Source organism: Ictalurus punctatus, chromosome 3 (genome assembly GCF_001660625.3).
Source record: "Ictalurus punctatus breed USDA103 chromosome 3, Coco_2.0, whole genome shotgun sequence".
In the NCBI taxonomy this organism is placed as follows: Eukaryota; Metazoa; Chordata; class Actinopteri; order Siluriformes; family Ictaluridae; genus Ictalurus; species Ictalurus punctatus.
The window spans coordinates 22,550,744-22,569,279 of NC_030418.2; the positions used below are offsets into that span (position 1 = coordinate 22,550,744).

At 39.0% G+C, this 18,536-nt stretch overlaps 3 protein-coding genes across 4 annotated transcripts; all 3 read right to left on the bottom strand.

Moving 5' to 3' along the window:
• Positions 1 to 87: 87 nt before the first annotated feature.
• On the bottom strand, positions 88 to 5,072 carry LOC128628767 (calcium homeostasis modulator protein 3). Its single transcript, XM_053679771.1, has 3 exons — positions 1,796 to 5,072; positions 1,383 to 1,638; positions 88 to 1,164 (listed from the first exon to the last, which is right to left on the bottom strand). The coding sequence occupies exons 1-3, from the start codon at positions 2,080 to 2,082 to the stop codon at positions 715 to 717; spliced, it is 993 nt and encodes a 330-aa protein (XP_053535746.1). The 5' UTR covers positions 2,083 to 5,072; the 3' UTR covers positions 88 to 714.
• Positions 5,073 to 5,912: 840 nt separating this feature from the next.
• Positions 5,913 to 14,076, bottom strand: LOC128632735 (calcium homeostasis modulator protein 1). 2 transcript variants are annotated; one of them, XR_008396311.1, is made up of 4 exons: positions 13,772 to 14,076; positions 13,046 to 13,617; positions 6,501 to 7,873; positions 5,913 to 6,005 (listed from the first exon to the last, which is right to left on the bottom strand). XR_008396311.1 is itself a non-coding variant. In XM_053679768.1 (3 exons), the coding sequence occupies exons 2-3, from the start codon at positions 13,592 to 13,594 to the stop codon at positions 7,376 to 7,378; spliced, it is 1,047 nt and encodes a 348-aa protein (XP_053535743.1). In that variant the 5' UTR covers positions 13,595 to 13,617; positions 13,772 to 14,076; the 3' UTR covers positions 6,264 to 7,375. The 2 variants fall into 2 exon arrangements, 1 of the variants encoding a protein (XP_053535743.1); XM_053679768.1 differs by lacking the exon at positions 5,913 to 6,005 and having other exon boundaries at positions 6,264 to 7,873.
• Positions 14,077 to 14,192: 116 nt separating this feature from the next.
• calhm3 (calcium homeostasis modulator 3) lies at positions 14,193 to 18,449 on the bottom strand. The gene is made up of 3 exons (XM_017463612.3): positions 15,892 to 18,449; positions 15,479 to 15,734; positions 14,193 to 15,269 (listed from the first exon to the last, which is right to left on the bottom strand). Exons 1-3 carry the CDS (start codon positions 16,176 to 16,178, stop codon positions 14,820 to 14,822), a joined length of 993 nt encoding a protein of 330 aa, XP_017319101.1. The 5' UTR covers positions 16,179 to 18,449; the 3' UTR covers positions 14,193 to 14,819.
• Positions 18,450 to 18,536: the final 87 nt, after the last annotated feature.

Consider the following 18,536-nt stretch of genomic DNA (forward strand, 5'->3'; position numbering starts at 1 on the left):
ACAGGTAAAAGATCAAGCAAATGACTATTATCAGTAATAATCTATCTGCTGCATGCAGCACAAGGAAACCACTGATGTCAAGATCAGTAGACGTTAAAATCTCTTTATTGTGTTTACTGACATATGAATCTCTACATTTGCATCATATTCATATGCATGTCACTGCTGAGTAATGTGTGTGGGGGAGAGCCATGCAAAATGAAACAAATCCAGTCCTGGCACAGGCAAATCTCCACATGCAAGGTTTCTACAGTAACTTGACTGTCTGAAAGTCTGGTGCAAACTTTCTAGTACATACAATTGTCAGGCAATTGTCAGATGTAGAAAATTCTTTTTTTCTATATCTTTATGCAATATCTTTAACATACATTTTTTCTTTTCTTCTTCTTTTGTTTTTTTTTTTACAACTGTTGTAATAAAGAGGTAGCATAATATCAAAGCTTTACTCGAAGTTTTGTGGAACATTTTTAAGTTTTAAAAATATAAACAAATATAAAAATATTTCACTTTTAAGATAAATGTTTTACAGGAACTTAGTTGTCTGGGATGACTGTGAAAATTCCCTTTCAACAGGAGTCCATACAATTAAGAGCTAAATTCATTTAAAATCTAATACAGGTTGCCTTACATTTACATTCTTTCAATTTTATAAGCTTTCTATCTTACATTTGATCCTTCAAATATATGCACTATTTATATTATTTTACTGTCACTTCATACATCTGAGTAAAGTATATGTCCATTAGGGTCTTCCCAAGTAATACATTTAGTGGGCCTATACACCATCTTGGTGACATCCAGCTCAGGTTTGCATTGGAACCAGGTTTGGAGCAAGTGATCCACCTGATCCTTCCTGGTCACACCATGGAGACGCTCATCTTCTTCTTCATTCTCATCATGGCTTTTCTTAAATCTGAGGTTGGGGGATAGTGGCATCCTGAGAACCCCATCATCATCAATACTCTCAAAGAAATGCACTACACATTTTTTGGCAAACTCTCTGGCATGATGTACACAAGTCTCATCAAAAAGCTTTGCCTCAACGTCCAAGTAATTGCTCCAGTAGCGTGTCTGAAGAAAGGCGGCATGATTGAAGCATGGTTTACTGACTCGAGCCACTGCACCCAGAAAAATAAGGCAGAGAAGGATGGACCAACCTATTGCCTGAAAGAAAGCAGACGCAATGACTAATATTTATATCATCATCATCATCAGACAAATCCTTCAAATCAGTTGTTTTTACCAAACTTAGTCTATAAACCCTTTCAGGGTACAATATATTACTATTCCATCAGATCATTACTCTTCAGTCCAAAGAGTAATGGGAAGAAAATACTTTGTAAAAAAAACAAAAACAAAAAAAAGGGGAAAAATCCACTTACTTGAGAGTAACAGCGCACATAGCGTGAGACAGCTTTCCGGAAAGTACTGTCTTTGAAGATGCTGTCTTCCTTGCAGGGCACTTTAGCCATGATCCTGATCAGATCCAGACCAGTGTCATTAGGAAACCCGCTAAAGTGTTTAGGGTCCACGCTCATGCTGAAGGCACAAATGAAACACTTCCCATCCAGTAAAGATACCAGGATCCACACCATGGGAGCTAACATGGCCCGCTGCATCATAGCTGAAAACAAATACCTATAGGAGAGTTGCTTGTTTAAACCCAAAACAGGAATGGAAATAGACTATTGGACTGACACAGTTTTATAAAATAGACTTGCATGAGAAACAACATTCCCTCCATTAAAGTTTCATCATTTGATTCAGGTAATTTAATAACAAAGAGAAGGCTTACTTCACAACAGCTGGATTTTTGGCCCTCCTGCCTGTAGGTCTGGCCAATTCCTCCATCATCACTCCAGTATGCCGATTAACCAAAATTCCGAGTAAGAAGAGAATAACCGGAGGAACAAACATCACACCGAGTGCGTACATTTTATTGTACTGCGGCAGACAAGGGCAGTTGAAATCAAAGCTCGTGTAGAGTTTCACCGCTACCAGAGCCAGCAGCACGCATATACCATTAGAAATGGACTCGGAATTCGACTGGAAATATTGCAAAACTACCTTTAAGCGATCCATTAGGAAAAAAGTTAAGAGACGACGACCTGAAAAGAACGACGCAGTGCAGTGTGTCGCGTGTGGAAGTTTACACAGAACTGCAGTATTCAAACTACTCAAAACAAACAATCCGGTTTGATTAAATCCTTCTTTTTAAAGAATGTAAATACGCTTCCGTCATAATGTTGCATTTAGACCCCATGACCCCACTTGTCGAATACGTTTCGGTTATTAAAAAGTGCATCGCAATAACTAAACCGTGTGGAGGTAAATGCTCAGACACTGCTGTAGGGCAGCACATCTGTTTGCATCAGCTTAGGCTCTTCCCCTGCTCCACCCAACAGGTGTATAACCACAGCATCAAAGACAAACACACAGTACAATAACACTAGACTAAAGTGCATAGTGTACAGCCAGGAATGCGGTGTGAAAGTTGTAGGCTATAGATGAATACAGTTTCAAGAATCTGTCACTCTCTGCATGACAGTAAACGTCTCCTTTCTTGATTTTATCCGGAAGTGACATGGGCTTACTCTAGAGAAACTTCTAGATCAGACGAATCGGTTTTTCGGCGTGAGTAAACCATGATGCCTAATAGTGACACCCCTTTTATTTCATTCATATCGATAAAAAGAAAACGTGCACAACACGAACCTCATGTGGGGAAGTAGCTTACATGTAAAAGTAGAAATGAAAGAAAGGAGTACTTTTGAAAGCGATAGAGCTTTAGACATAGTATGAGTGTCCTCTGGTGGTGAAACAGTGCTGTAGCTGAGCCGAGGTTTGCGAATAAGTCCCTCATGGTTTCTTTCTTTGTAAATGTGTAAGGCTTTTTACCATCACCCATTCGCCACTACCATATGATTTGCATTCACACCTAGGCCTATTAAAAATATTGTTTGATATTGGTCTGTCTCCAGTACTAAATTGCTGTAGACCTGTGCTCTGTGCTACTGTATATGTCTGCAGACATCCACTATCAGAGAAAATGGTACTAAACGGTCCCTTTCCTTTCTAAGGAAAGTAGTGCCATTATCCTTTGTATCTATCGTTTAGTTATATACCTTATAGTCTATCTTTAAGTGCTGTCTTCTTTGTGTCAATATGCTGTAGGCTAGTATTAGGGCCAGAGAAGCAAGGAATCTCAGCAAACTATTAAAGAAGGCTGGCTCTGTCCTGGGATGGCCCAGATAGTTTTGAGATGGTTGTAGAAAGGAGGACACTAAGCAAACTATTATCCATCCTGGACTATCACATCCCCTTCTTGCCCTAATGGTCAAACAGCAGTGCACCTTCAGTAAAAGACTCATTCAGCTTAATTTATTATCCATCCATCCATCCATCCATCTTCTATGCCGCTTATGCTTAAGGGTCATGGGGAACCTGGAGCCTATACCAGGGAGCATCGGGCACAAGGCGGGGTACACACTGGACAGGGTGCCAATCCATCACAGGGCACAATCACATACACACTCGCACACTACGGACACTTAGGAGATGCCAATCAGCCTACCATGTATAACTTGCACTGGGGGAGGAAACCAGAGTACCTGGAGGAAATCCTCGCAGTACAGGGAGAAAATGCAAACTCTGCACACACAGGGCAGCAGTGGGAATCAAGCCCTGGCGAACCCTAGTCTCATGGCAGTGTGAGGTGAATGTGCTAACCACTAAGCCACCGTGCACCCACTTAATCTATTATTATTATTATTATTATTATTACTATTATTATTAGTAGTAGTAGTAGTAGTAGTAGTAGTAGTAGTAGTAGCAGCAGCAGCAGCACTAGTAGTAGTAGTAGTAGCAGTAGTAGTAGCAGTAGCACTAGTCATAGTAGTAGTAGTAGTAGCAGTAGCACTAGTAGTAGTAGTAGTTGTAGTAGTAGCAGTAGCACTAGTCGTAGTAGTAGTAGTAGTAGCAGCAGTAGCACTAGTCGTAGTAGTAGTAACAGTAGTAGTAGCAGTAGTAGTATTGCTGCTGCTGGTGCATACAGTTAAAGGAATGCTGACAAAGCAATGAAGAGGTGTATGTCTGTCGGTGTGGAGAGCCCACTGCTTACTGAGAGTTTTACAGTGTGTTAGGCATTTCTGTGTATTTTACATTCTAGTATATCTTGATGATAAAGAGTTAATTATAGTGTTTGATATGAGTCACTAATGGTATTTCAACGGGGATTTTGATATATTTAGCATGCATGTAATTAACCTGAAAAACAAACCCTGAGAAACCTTCAAAGGAAACCAATTCGGCGTTAACATCACGCACCTGGCAACTTTCGCGCCTTGCTTATTAGCCACCTTCAAGTTTGGATCAGTTATTGTGCTATTTTGTGGAGAATGTGCGATAAAGAGCGAGCGGAGTGAGAGAGGACGGGTGTGTTACACGTCGTGTAGGCTAAATTCTGCTCCAGCACATCCGTTTCCATGGAGAGGTAAAAAATAATAATAATAATAATAAAAAGGAAAATGGCCTTTTAGAGTAGGCTGTGCTCCAGGAAATGACCAGTAATGTTCTCCGCCTCAGCCCACAGAGTCAGAGGGAAACAGATAAGTCACATGTAGCTTACTACTTCACAGCACACACTTATTCTTATCCCGAGACGATGGACTACACGGCGATTCAACTCTGGAAGTAAAAACGCTAAACTGGATTACTGCTTTACTGGATTGGTCTAGCAAGCAGTGTTTGATGTAGCTGATAATAAGACGCTGTGTTTTGAATATTACAAACTAATGCAACTTTGTAACAGAAACTAAAATGGGGAAGTTGGTGAGAACCGTTACTTTGAGTCACTTACGTCATTTTGTGGAGAAAAAAAGAGCTGAATGTAACTGGCGTAAAGTTGGTTTGAAGTAGGACGTTCGATATTCGCAGAAATGCGGAAATTAAGGGAGCGTCTCTAAAGTTACATTGTTATACACGTTTCTAACTTCAATAGCATTCGAAGGGAATGACTTACAGTCATATAACCAACTGTAAAGTGTTCATCTTGGTGTCAGCTATAATGCACACTGCTTAGATTTTTTTATATTTAATAAAATAAATGATTAAATCATATATAAATATTGCCATGTATTTTATTACTATTTATTTTATATATATATATATATATATATATATATGTGTGTATACATATTAATTATATTTAATTATTATATATAATAATTTAATGTGTGTGTGTATGTATATATATATATATATATATATATATATATATATATATATATATATATATATATATATATATATATAAAATAAATAATTACCGAATACATGAAGAAACTCTGCTCTACCCCATCCTCCTGATGCTAATTACTACAGCTTGCCTTGTCTTGTCACTTGCTAAAAGTAGTTATGGTTAACCCATTTTGTTTTACATCATGGTGAATAGCTGTAATGCGACGTTATCATTAACTTTCAAAAAGGTAGTGGGAATGTCTAACATTACCGCGAACTGTATGCTAAAGTGATGTTATCGACTCAGGTGAGCGTCTAGGTTAACATCACTCATCCCTACTGTGATTGGAGACAGCATCCAGCTAGCTAACCCAGATAAGATGCAGACCCAGAGAATTGTAGACTAACCTCAGTCCCAGGTGCTATGGCTGAACATTACTCCAATTAAAAAGAAAGTTAGGGCAGGTATGCCAATAGCAGCTAACCCATAAAGATAATTTCTCTGAGCAGAACATGGGCATTCGAAGGCAAATATGTTGTATGCTGTTTGACTAGCCACTGTCCCCAGGGCTATCAGCCCATTGAAGATCACTACATCCTTACTCTTAAAGAAAAGAGCAGCAAATTTAAAATTTTCGGCAATAAATGCAGCCATGTAATCCTACTTCGTGTTTGGTCCTACCTTTTCATGGTTGTGTGCTGATGATGAAGGATTTTGAAGGATTATTGCCTTAAAAACTGATCTTTGGACTAAACTCTGCAAGCTCCTGTAATGGAAGAAATACACAGTGGGAATATCTTTGAATCGGAATGGTCTATACGTTCTCAATTAACCACTCTAGACAAGTTGTAACTAAGGCAAGCAAGGACACTGATGACTTAAAAGCACCAAGAGTGGGCTTTTAAGAAAAAAATCTACAAGACAATAGGCGGGTAGTGCCGACGCCATCAGATGGAGCATCTAAGAATAAGAGCAAGCGGTATAGTGACGCTTTAAAACTATTACTGAAATAAGAATCCAGCAGTAGAAGAAAAAACATGACATTTTTATTTGCATTACTTTGCTATGCATATTACTTGACTATTTCTTTGTTCTGAGCATTGCTGTATCCAGCTCAGGTTTCACTAAGAGTTATGTAATACAACAGATATAAGATATAAAGACTAACCTCAAACTACCATAGTTAAAATAAGAGTTTGTATAGCCATGTGCAGAAAAAACAGAGTAACATTAATGAGGGGGGAAAAAAAGTCATACAAACCTATGTTCCACGGCTAACTTTTTCAAAGATCCAAGAGGTTTTCAACAGAATAACAGGCTGAACTGAATGAAGTCATGCAGAAAACCACACTATTTGTGTTTTAATCTCTATGAACCAGCACCCAAATGAAAATGAAAGTGAGAAAATAGTCTTTTATATGTCTGCTTTTAGCAGCAGTAGCCTGTGATTCAGACCGGTGACTAGTTTCTAACCCAGTGGAAAACACAAGTATTCAAAACATGTGGTCAGGAGGAACTCCCAGAACGACAAGAGGCTGCAGGGCGAAACGACGGAATTCCTGCCTGTGTAAAATCTGTGTAAATCAAAAACTAATAAGGTTAAATGTAACTCATATTTGCTCTAATCCAGACTGCACACACAACGAGCTCGTTTTCCAACTAGGAAGATGGCAAAGGAAGTTGGCAAGGTTTTTTTTTTTTTAACCATCCGCTTCTCCAGCCTTCTTTGAATTTAATGTATGATTTAAAACCCGTCAATATCGTAAAACAGCACCCCCTGTTGGTGAAAATGTAGGCCTATTTAACATTCTCAGTCTCGCCATGTGATAGGCAGATTCACCTCAAGTTTCTTTCACACAAACTTCAAACTCCCATCATCAGCCACTGTGTAAATATTCCAAAAATCCATAAACAGTGATCCAATACAACATTGTGTTGTCATTTTCCCAATTAGTGAACAAGCTTTTTTCCCCTTTCATTTCTTTTTTTTTTTTTTTTTTAAACAAAAACTGCAACTTTTATTTAAATAAAAAGAAGCTTCCTTTTTGTTACTGATGTATAGGTTAGGGTTAGATTTAGGTGTATGCATAACATTAATTAGCTGCATAAATTGTAAATGTTATCTATTCTTTAAGGTCAGACCTTGGAATAATACGCCGCAGATTCATTCATGGACTTCGGCCTGTGATAACCATTAATGTGTACTGGAGTATTTGACTTCTCATTAGTGCTTTCATCTTTTACATATTTATGAAGGCTAAGTGCGGGTTTACAGGTATGCCAGTTCCACAGAACTTTATTCATGTCCTCCATTTCACGGATGCCTAGGAGCTTTTCTTCTTCACTCACTGGCTTTTCTTCATCGTTACCTTTCTCTTTTCCATCCTTTTCCTTCGCTGGCAGATTGTGAAACACCATTTCACCACTGATGCTCTCAAAATATTGTTGAATGCAGATCTTGGCAAAACTTTTGGCATGCTCTTTGCACGTGTCATCGAAGAGCCTGCGTTCTGTATCGATGTAATGGGACCAGTATTTGGTTTTCAGGAAGACGGCTTGAGTGAAACAAGGTCGGATTGCTCTTATCAGGAAGGCCACAAAAGTTGTTGCCATCAGAAATGCCCATCCACAGGCCTGAGGAAACGAACAGAAGATGTTTCTATATCATCACTTGTCAAGCTCAGGTATCCTTGATGTGGCATGCCGATTAAAACTGAATTAATACGATTGCACGCATTAATAAATATGGACTAGCTTGAATAAATATAAACTTTGCTTGCACAAAATGTTGTCTAATGGTGGCCCATTTTGCTCATTTTTTTAAAGGAAACATAATTGTGACTAACGTTAGCTGGTGAGCCATAAAAAAATCGAGCTTGGTTTGACCAGTTACCAGTTGCCAAAACACATAAGCTGGTAGACCATCTTATCTGGAATTCATAAACTGTTTCCTTTCTAAAAGCACTTACCAGCTGGCAAAACTGGCCTACTAATCTGACCAGCTTGGCCTGTGTTTGGCTGCTGGTAATTGGTCAGACCAAGCAGGATTTTTCAGCAGGAGATATCCTTCAGTCCTGGTAACGTGTTCTTTTGTGGTCAGGTAAAACATGGTGAGTGAAAACATGTGCACATAGGCTAGCAGTTTTTGTGTTTACTTTATTTTTAACCATTATGTATTATAACATAAGAATCTGTTTGCTCTAGATTATTAATGTATGAATGTACTTTGTGTTTTCATTTTGACATTTTCTGTGCTTTTCATGCAAAATTGCTGACATTATTGAAAATGACCACCAGATGCCAGTAACCTAAGTAACGTCATGTCGAATTAGTTGTAAAGGTTCTTTGCTAGCCCCTAAGGGGAATCCTTACATTGTTCTGTGTGCAACCCCTTAATTATCCAACGAGTCCTTATAAACCTCTGAAACATTATTTTATTGTATGATTATACTCCACTAGGAAAATCAATTAGGTGGAATGCAGCTATACTCTATCTTTGCTTACAGACATCCCAAACATCTTGGAGTGTCCTGTGAACCTTTACATGTTTGGCTGGAGTGTGTGAGAGTGTGTGAGAGTGTGTGAGACTTTGCTTCTGAGACAGTATACTTGCTCTATTGAAATTTAAGTATGCTTTACTCATAGTCTTTGTATTCATCCATATTCAGCATAGTCTAGTAGCTCCTGGTAGTTGTTGTTGTTGTTGTTGTTTTTTTTTTTTGTTTGTTTGTTTGTTTGTTTGTTTTTCTCTTTGTTTAATACCACACAGGGTTCAAATGTTGTAAAAGTCCACATGTTCAACCACAGTTACATTATAGTCAGTAGGCTCCAAAACAAGCACAAGCTGAGTTTTGGGTGAAGTGCACCCTAACAGGTAGACTACTAACTAGCAACCATGGTTGTGTATGATTTCATATCATATTAAGGCTGACATGCCCACAGTCGAGCTCCACATATGGGAACTACTGTGCTGAGATATTAGCAATAAATAAACAACCGAACAAACAACTCAATAAAATGGCACGAAGGTTTAAAATAAATTTGGAAAATCCAATTTGACATGCAGATTTGACATGTATCTCAGTTTAGCTGTAGATGTTAAAATTCGCATATTTGGGTATATTCGTGTACATTTTATATGCCAAACCATAAACATTTCATAGTGCATCAAATACAAATCAAATAAAAACAAGGTGTGTGAATTACATGGAATCTGGGGTGGGTCTAATTAAGATTTTATTGTTTAAAGTGTGTGTGTGTGTGTGTGTGTGTGTGTGTGTGTGTGTGTGTGTGAGTAGTTATATCATACACTTTCTGTCAAACTGTCAGTGTTGTGTGTGATAATTTATGACCCTCTGTGCTTCCCTGACTGGCAGGTCTGTAGGGGTGGTGAGGGGGTAACCCTATGGAGTTTATCAGCTGGTCAATCTGGCTCCTTTGTGTCTGGGGGTGTTGGGGGGAATAGCCCCCCTCCCAACAAAAGGTGTTTATGTTAATGAGTTTGTTTTTTGGTGGGGTGTGTTTGAGTTACTTTGTGGCGTTATTTCGTTTGTGTAAACTTCTGAATGTGAATTTAATCATAGATATAATCTAAATAGGTAATGTGTTTTTATTTTCCTTACTCCGGAACTGCCTGATCTTTGAAGATTTGACATGTTTGACTTGCTTTTCAACTAGAGTGCCGGTGGACTGCATGGTGAAAGTCCATGTTCCTACATTCATACGTTATGTTAGATGCCAGACTCTCTTAGGTTGAAGGTACTTCATAAAAAATCATAATGAAATGAATTTTTTAAAAAAAAATCTGAATATGAAAATGAATCAAGACGGATCCAAATAAACAATAAAGTTCCAATGAACAGTAAAGCTACACGTTCTCTTCCTCTAACTTGTTCAGTACTCGTAATACAGATTAAATACGTGTGGGCAGATGATGTAAACTATGGATCTGGTCCAATGTTATTTTGGAACAAAGAGCAAGCTGAATTTTCTCAACATGAATGTTGTGTGTAGTTCGTTATCAGATTGTCTAGATGTATATCACACATCTGATGAACAAAGATTTCCTCTCCCGTGCTGTAATGATGGCTGGAAACTAGGACTTAATGTCATATACTGTAGGAAGGTCATAAAGAACATAGAGAAATCTCATTTAGCGCTTTGGGAGTGAAGTCACCTTTCACTTTGCTTTTTATTCTGATCACAACCAGACAGTTATATTGTTTCTGAGTTTAGTCTTTGTTTAGACTTTGTTGATGCTGAAGAAGCAAAAGTCTAAGGATCCCTTAACCTTCAGATTAATGATTTGCAATTTCTGCACACAATGCTTGAAAAGAAACACGTATAACGAAGTTGAAAAGGTAGAAAGGGGGTCTATGAATTAGTTAATGGGCTATTAATTGCTATTAAAGTAGTGCTTAAACAGATACATTGCAGACAAATATAGATATAGACAGTTTTATTTTGTACATGCATATGAACTTAATCTTCACCTATCATCATTCCCTGTTAACCAAAGCTGTCACCACCTAATAAAACAGTTTAAGACACTAACCAAAGTAAGTATACAAACTGAAGCTATGATTAAAGAACAAAAACAACTAACCTTTCTTTAAAAAATTCCTAAATCCTCTGACCAAGTATACGGCTGTATATCATGCTCTTTGCCTGACAAAGCAATTCACATTCTATGTCAAAACATATTTGACAGTTGGGGTCTAATTCTAAAATGACCAGATACCAAATGTACAACAGTTTTGTCTTTCTGCCATCACAAAATAAAAATGTTTAAACCTTAACCAATGTAGTCACGGGGGGTGTGTACATTTTTCACAATACATTAATGGTGGGGATCCTTAGAGACTGTGGAACAGAAATGTACTCAGTATGTCTCCACCAATTTATTTCACATTGCCGTACAACCATTTTTTTCTTTTTTTACCATTATGGACAAAACACCCATTTCTTTTAAAACATCATCTTTACATGTCTTTCTACCTCCTAAAAAAAACCCTCGGCCTTAAGACACGATCTTTGGAGTTGTTGACGCCCTGCTCAGGGTTAAACAACAACGTCTTTACAATATCTTCATGAATAAATTGCCAAACTAACATCTTGGGTTTTTTTTTTCTTGGAGCAGAAGTCAGGCCCTCTCTCATTTCAACAGATCCTCTTGTTGGTGAATACACAGCATTCCTCTAGGGGTATTAGGATTTCTCTGAGCAGACATTGTAACAGAAAGTTGCAGAGATTCTTCTGTGTTTCAACTACAACTTTTTAACCATTATTTAAGCACTGAGACGCACGACTCTCTCCTTAATTAGTTAACATATACACATTTGTAAGCATTCTGGTCAGCAAAACCCCCAGAAATCACACGTCTCTCTCACACACAGACAGACAGCTGCCAGGAAAGATCACACATTCAGATCAAACAGTGTTACAGAGGGCCTAAATGTACATGACTTGACTGTCAGCCAGTGGGGACATGGGATGTCAAAGCATAGACAAAATCATATGTATTTAACGGCAGTTCTGTGTAAGTATCCTCATTGGCGAACCATTTTCCAAAATCTTATTTATAGTTGAAACAAAACGCACGATTCTTTTAAACAGCACTTTTAAACGTTTTACCTCCTAAAGTTTATGTTTAGAATATATGTAAAAACATTTTTTACATTTCTTTGGCCACATTGATGATTGACTGTTTCAGGGGTTTTTATTTCAGTAAATGTTTTTCAATGTTTTTCTGACACAACAGACATACAGGTGCCAAAATGACCCACTGCTACAGTGGATAGGGTTACCCCCACCACCCCCGGCCATAAATTAAGTGTACCTACGGAACTGTCGGTCAGGAAAAACACAAACCATAATTAGCCCTCTAGTTCTACCGCCGTGATTGACATTTTGACAGAACGTACTGGCTACGATGAAAACACGTGTATGGGTGTGTTGAGAGAGAGAGAGAGAGAGAGAGGGGGGCGTGTCTGAAAACACGTATGTCTGGGCGGGGTTTAGCGAGAGTGAGGTGTCTCAGTTTAACTTCATTACTGCTTAACACAGCGATTGGAAGACATCTCTGGAAAGAACTTATCTCCTAGTTTAAACATCTTTTAACCAGCACTTTAACATTTTTACCTCGTAAGGATCTTTCTTTAGAAGTCATGTAATATGCGCTATTCTTTTTAAACAGCTCTTTTAACCATTTTTACATCCTAAAGGTTTGTGTTTAGAATGTATGTAATACAAACGATTATTTTAAACAGATTCTTTTTTTTTTCTTTTTTCTTTTTTTAAAGACGCTTTAACTCCTAAACTTTTTATTCAAACATAAACCGGGATCCCTAAAAACATAATCAACAATTATTTTCATTTATTTCACAAAACAAATATTCTACTCATATATGTACACATTCAAACAGCTTGCTTTTCTAGCAATGTGTTTACACAAACGAAATAACGCCACAAAGTAACACAAACACATCCCCATATTAAAAGCATTATTTCTTTTCAGACGTATTTCACCCCACCAAAAACCAAACTCATTAACATAAACACCTTTTGTTGGGAGGGGGGCTATTCCCCCCAACACACACCTCTCCACAACACCCCTAGACACAAAGGAGCCAGATTGACCAGCTGATAAACTCCATAGGGTTACCCCCTCACCACCCCTACAGACCTGCCAGTCAGGGAAGCACAGAGGGTCATAAATTATCACACAACACTTTGAATGACAGTTTGATAGAAAGTGTATGATATAACTACTTGTGTGTGTGTGTGTGCACGCGCGTTCCAAATTACCTGCGACATAACCCGAATATACCTGGATGCTGCCTCCCTGTTGATGACATAATTCGCGTCGAAGATATTTTTGCAGGGAATTGTCGCCAGTATTCTCTCCAGATCTTTATCAGGCATAAACACGCTGCTTTTGTTTAAGAACTGGCTCAGATCGACCTTGGCGCTGTAGGCGCATATGAAGCTCTTGCCATCCATGAGCGTGACGGCGATCCACACGGAGGGAGCGATGAGCGCGCGCTGGGTCATGGAACACAGCATGTAGCGCAGCACAGAGGGCTCCTTCTGCCGCTGACCTATGGGCCTCTTCCATTCCTCAGTCAGCACCGAGATGTTATTATTCAGCACGTAGCCGAGCATGAAGAACCATAGTGGAGGAACGATCATAATCCCGATAGCGTACGCGTAATTATACTCCGGCAGACACGGACAGGTGAACTCAAACGTGGAGTAAAGCTGTGCGCTCGCCAGGGCCATGATACCACATATTCCGTTCATAAAAGACTCCTGGTTAGCTTGTAAGAACTGGAACATCATCCGAAACTTATCCATGTTGAGAGGATTCCGTTTGGAAACTGGTGACAAGTGAGGAAAACACACAAACGCGTAGCAGCGTCAATAATTTGAAATCAATAATTGGTTAAAATAAATAAATAAATACGAGTTCTTTAATCCTATGATCTCTGTTCAGTTCTTAGCAAATAAATAAATAAATAAATCATTATTTACCAGAACAGATGAACCGATTCTCTTTGCACGTACGAGTGAGGAGTCGCCTTTGCACTGGCAGGAGCGCACACCTCGGCTTCGTCCCAAACAGCAGAATGGAGGCTTATGTCAGAACATTACGTCAGCTGGCCTACAGTTTTGCCATGCTATTTGGGAGGCTAGCATGTGGTTTGGGACGTAGCCGTGCTGAAGTGCTGAACTTTGGCCACTCCTTACGTCCTCAATGTAATTTTCGCCTTACTGAGTTATTTAAACATATGCGAATATCTGGCAATATTTGTCAACATCGACTTTGATATCAGCTCAGATTTGATTTAAATCATTAAATATTGTGACAGGTAAAAGATCAAGCAAATGACTATTATCAGTAATAATCTATCTGCTGCATGCAGCACAAGGAAACCACTGATGTCAAGATCAGTAGACGTTAAAATCTCTTTATTGTGTTTACTGACATATGAATCTCTACATTTGCATCATATTCATATGCATGTCACTGCTGAGTAATGTGTGTGGGGGAGAGCCATGCAAAATGAAACAAATCCAGTCCTGGCACAGGCAAATCTCCACATGCAAGGTTTCTACAGTAACTTGACTGTCTGAAAGTCTGGTGCAAACTTTCTAGTACATACAATTGTCAGGCAATTGTCAGATGTAGAAAATTCTTTTTTTCTATATCTTTATGCAATATCTTTAACATACATTTTTTCTTTTCTTCTTCTTTTGTTTTTTTTTTTACAACTGTTGTAATAAAGAGGTAGCATAATATCAAAGCTTTACTCGAAGTTTTGTGGAACATTTTTAAGTTTTAAAAATATAAACAAATATAAAAATATTTCACTTTTAAGATAAATGTTTTACAGGAACGTAGTTGTCTGGGATGACTGTGAAAATTCCCTTTCAACAGGAGTCCATACAATTAAGAGCTAAATTCATTTAAAATCTAATACAGGTTGCCTTACATTTACATTCTTTCAATTTTATAAGCTTTCTATCTTACATTTGATCCTTCAAATATATGCACTATTTATATTATTTTACTGTCACTTCATACATCTGAGTAAAGTATATGTCCATTAGGGTCTTCCCAAGTAATACATTTAGTGGGCCTATACACCATCTTGGTGACATCCAGCTCAGGTTTGCATTGGAACCAGGTTTGGAGCAAGTGATCCACCTGATCCTTCCTGGTCACACCATGGAGACACTCATCTTCTTCTTCATTCTCATCATGGCTTTTCTTAAATCTGAGGTTGGGGGATAGTGGCATCCTGAGAACCCCATCATCATCAATACTCTCAAAGAAATGCACTACACATTTTTTGGCAAACTCTCTGGCATGATGTACACAAGTCTCATCAAAAAGCTTTGCCTCAACGTCCAAGTAATTGCTCCAGTAGCGTGTCTGAAGAAAGGCGGCATGATTGAAGCATGGTTTACTGACTCGAGCCACTGCACCCAGAAAAATAAGGCAGAGAAGGATGGACCAACCTATTGCCTGAAAGAAAGCAGACGCAATGACTAATATTTACATCATCATCATCATCAGACAAATCAGTTGTTTTTACCAAACTTAGTCTATAAACCCTTTCAGGGTACAATATATTACTATTCCATCAGATCATTACTCTTCAGTCCAAAGAGTAATGGGAAGAAAATACTTTGTAAAAAAAACAAAAACAAAAAAAAAGGGAAAAGTCCACTTACTTGAGAGTAACAGCGCACATAGCGTGAGACACCTTTCCGGAAAGTACTGTCTTTGAAGATGCTGTCTTCCTTGCAGGGCACTTTAGCCATGATCCTGATCAGATCCAGACCAGTGTCATTAGGAAACCCGCTGAAGTGTTTAGGGTCCACGCTCATGCTGAAGGCACAAATGAAACACTTCCCATCCAGTAAAGATACCAGGATCCACACCATGGGAGCTAACATGGCCCGCTGCATCATAGCTGAAAACAAATACCTATAGGAGAGTTGCTTGTTTAAACCCAAAACAGGAATGGAAATAGACTACTGGACTGACACAGTTTTATAAAATAGACTTGCATGAGAAACAACATTCCCTCCATTAAAGTTTCATCATTTGATTCAGGTAATTTAATAACAAAGAGAAGGCTTACTTCACAACAGCTGGATTTTTGGCCCTCCTGCCTGTAGGTCTGGCCAATTCCTCCATCATCACTCCAGTATGCCGATTAACCAAAATTCCGAGTAAGAAGAGAATAACCGGAGGAACAAACATCACACCGAGTGCGTACATTTTATTGTACTGCGGCAGACAAGGGCAGTTGAAATCAAAGCTCGTGTAGAGTTTCACCGCTACCAGAGCCAGCAGCACGCATATACCATTAGAAATGGACTCGGAATTCGACTGGAAATATTGCAAAACTACCTTTAAGCGATCCATTAGGAAAAAAGTTAAGAGACGACGACCTGAAAAGAACGACGCAGTGCAGTGTGTCGCGTGTGGAAGTTTACACAGAACTGCAGTATTCAAACTACTCAAAACAAACAATCCGGTTTGATTAAATCCTTCTTTTTAAAGAATGTAAATACGCTTCCGTCATAATGTTGCATTTAGACCCCATGACCCCACTTGTCGAATACGTTTCGGTTATTAAAAAGTGCATCGCAATAACTAAACCGTGTGGAGGTAAATGCTCAGACACTGCTGTAGGGCAGCACATCTGTTTGCATCAGCTTAGGCTCTTCCCCTGCTCCACCCAACAGGTGTATAACCACAGCATCAAAGACAAACACACAGTACAATAACACTAGACTAAAGTGCATAGTGTACAGCCAGGAATGCGGTGTGAAAGTTGTAGGCTATAGATGAATACAGTTTCAAGAATCTGTCACTCTCTGCATGACAGTAAACGTCTCCTTTCTTGATTTTATCCAGAAGTGACATGGGCTTACTCTAGAGAAACTTCTAGATCAGACGAATCGGTTTTTCGGCGTGAGTAAACCATGATGCCTAATAGTGACACCCCTTTTATTTCATTCATATCGATAAAAAGAAAACGTGCACAACACGAACCTCATGTGGGGAAGTAGCTTACATGTAAAAGTAGAAATGAAAGAAAGGAGTACTTTTGAAAGCGATAGAGTTTTAGACATAGTATGAGTGTCCTCTGGTGGTGAAACAGTGCTGTAGCTGAGCCGAGGTTTGCGAATAAGTCCCTCATGGTTTCTTTCTTTGTAAATGTGTAAGGCTTTTTACCATCACCCATTCGCCACTACCATATGATTTGCATTCACACCTAGGCCTATTAAAAATATTGTTTGATATTGGTCTGTCTCCAGTACTAAATTGCTGTAGACCTGTGCTCTGTGCTACTGTATATGTCTGCAGACATCCACTATCAGAGAAAATGGTACTAAACGGTCCCTTTCCTTTCTAAGGAAAGTAGTGCCATTATCTTTTGTATCTATCGTTTAGTTATATACCTTATAGTCTATCTTTAAGTGCTGTCTTCTTTGTGTCAATATGCTGTAGGCTAGTATTAGGGCCAGAGAAGCAAGGAATCTCAGCAAACTATTAAAGAAGGCTGGCTCTGTCCTGGGATGGCCCAGATAGTTTTGAGATGGTTGTAGAAAGGAGGACACTAAGCAAACTATTATCCATCCTGGACTATCACATCCCCTTCTTGCCCTAATGGTCAAACAGCAGTGCACCTTCAGTAAAAGACTCATTCAGCTTAATTTATTATCCATCCATCCATCCATCCATCTTCTATGCCGCTTATGCTTAAGGGTCATGGGGAACCTGGAGCCTATACCAGGGAGCATCGGGCACAAGGCGGGGTACACACTGGACAGGGTGCCAATCCATCACAGGGCACAATCACATACACACTTGCACACTACGGACACTTAGGAGATGCCAATCAGCCTACCATGTATAACTTGCACTGGGGGAGGAAACCAGAGTACCTGGAGGAAATCCTCGCAGTACAGGGAGAAAATGCAAACTCTGCACACACAGGGCAGCAGCGGGAATCAAGCCCTGGCGAACCCTAGTCTCATGGCAGTGTGAGGTGAATGTGCTAACCACTAAGCCACCGTGCACCCACTTAATCTATTATTATTATTATTATTATTATTATTATTATTAGTAGTAGTAGTAGTAGTAGTAGTAGTAGTAGTAGTAGTAGTAGTAGCAGCAGCAGCACTAGTAGTAGTAGTAGCAGTAGCACTAGTCATAGTAGTAGTAGTAGTAGCAGTAGCACTAGTAGTAGTAGTAGCAGTAGTAGTAGTTGTAGTAGTAGCAGTAGCACTAGTCGTAGTAGTAGTAGTAGTAACAGTAGTAGTAGCAGTAGTAGTATTGCTGCTGCTGGTGCATACAGTTAAAGGAATGCTGACAAAGCAATGAAGAGGTGTATGTCTGTCGGTGTGGAGAGCCCACTGCTTACTGAGAGTTTTACAGTGTGTTAGGCATTTCTGTGTATTTTACATTCTAGTATATCTTGATGATAAAGAGTTAATTATAGTGTTTGATATGAGTCACTAATGGTATTTCAACGGGGATTTTGATATATTTAGCATGCATGTAATTAACCTGAAAAACAAACCCTGAGAAACCTTCAAAGGAAACCAATTCGGCGTTAACATCACGCACCTGGCAACTTTCGCGCCTTGCTTATTAGCCACCTTCAAGTTTGGATCAGTTATTGTGCTATTTTGTGGAGAATGTGCGATAAAGAGCGAGCGGAGTGAGAGAGGACGGGTGTGTTACACGTCGTGTAGGCTAAATTCTGCTCCA

Excerpts from the sequence above, each read along its gene's own strand:
- LOC128628767 (XM_053679771.1), bottom strand. The coding sequence starts at position 2,082 with ATGGATCGCTTAAAGGTAGTTTTGCAATATTTCCAGTCGAATTCCGAG. Across the intron at positions 1,639-1,795 it reads AAAAATCCAGCTGTTGTGAA|GTATTTGTTTTCAGCTATGA; the intron begins GTAAGCCTTCTC and ends ACTCTCCTATAG. Across the intron at positions 1,165-1,382 it reads ATGTGCGCTGTTACTCTCAA|GCAATAGGTTGGTCCATCCT; the intron begins GTAAGTGGATTT and ends GCTTTCTTTCAG.
- calhm3 (XM_017463612.3), bottom strand. The coding sequence starts at position 16,178 with ATGGATCGCTTAAAGGTAGTTTTGCAATATTTCCAGTCGAATTCCGAG. Across the intron at positions 15,735-15,891 it reads AAAAATCCAGCTGTTGTGAA|GTATTTGTTTTCAGCTATGA; the intron begins GTAAGCCTTCTC and ends ACTCTCCTATAG. Across the intron at positions 15,270-15,478 it reads ATGTGCGCTGTTACTCTCAA|GCAATAGGTTGGTCCATCCT; the intron begins GTAAGTGGACTT and ends GCTTTCTTTCAG.
- LOC128632735 (XM_053679768.1), bottom strand. The coding sequence starts at position 13,594 with ATGGATAAGTTTCGGATGATGTTCCAGTTCTTACAAGCTAACCAGGAG. Across the intron at positions 7,874-13,045 it reads ATATTCGGGTTATGTCGCAG|GCCTGTGGATGGGCATTTCT; the intron begins GTAATTTGGAAC and ends TCGTTTCCTCAG.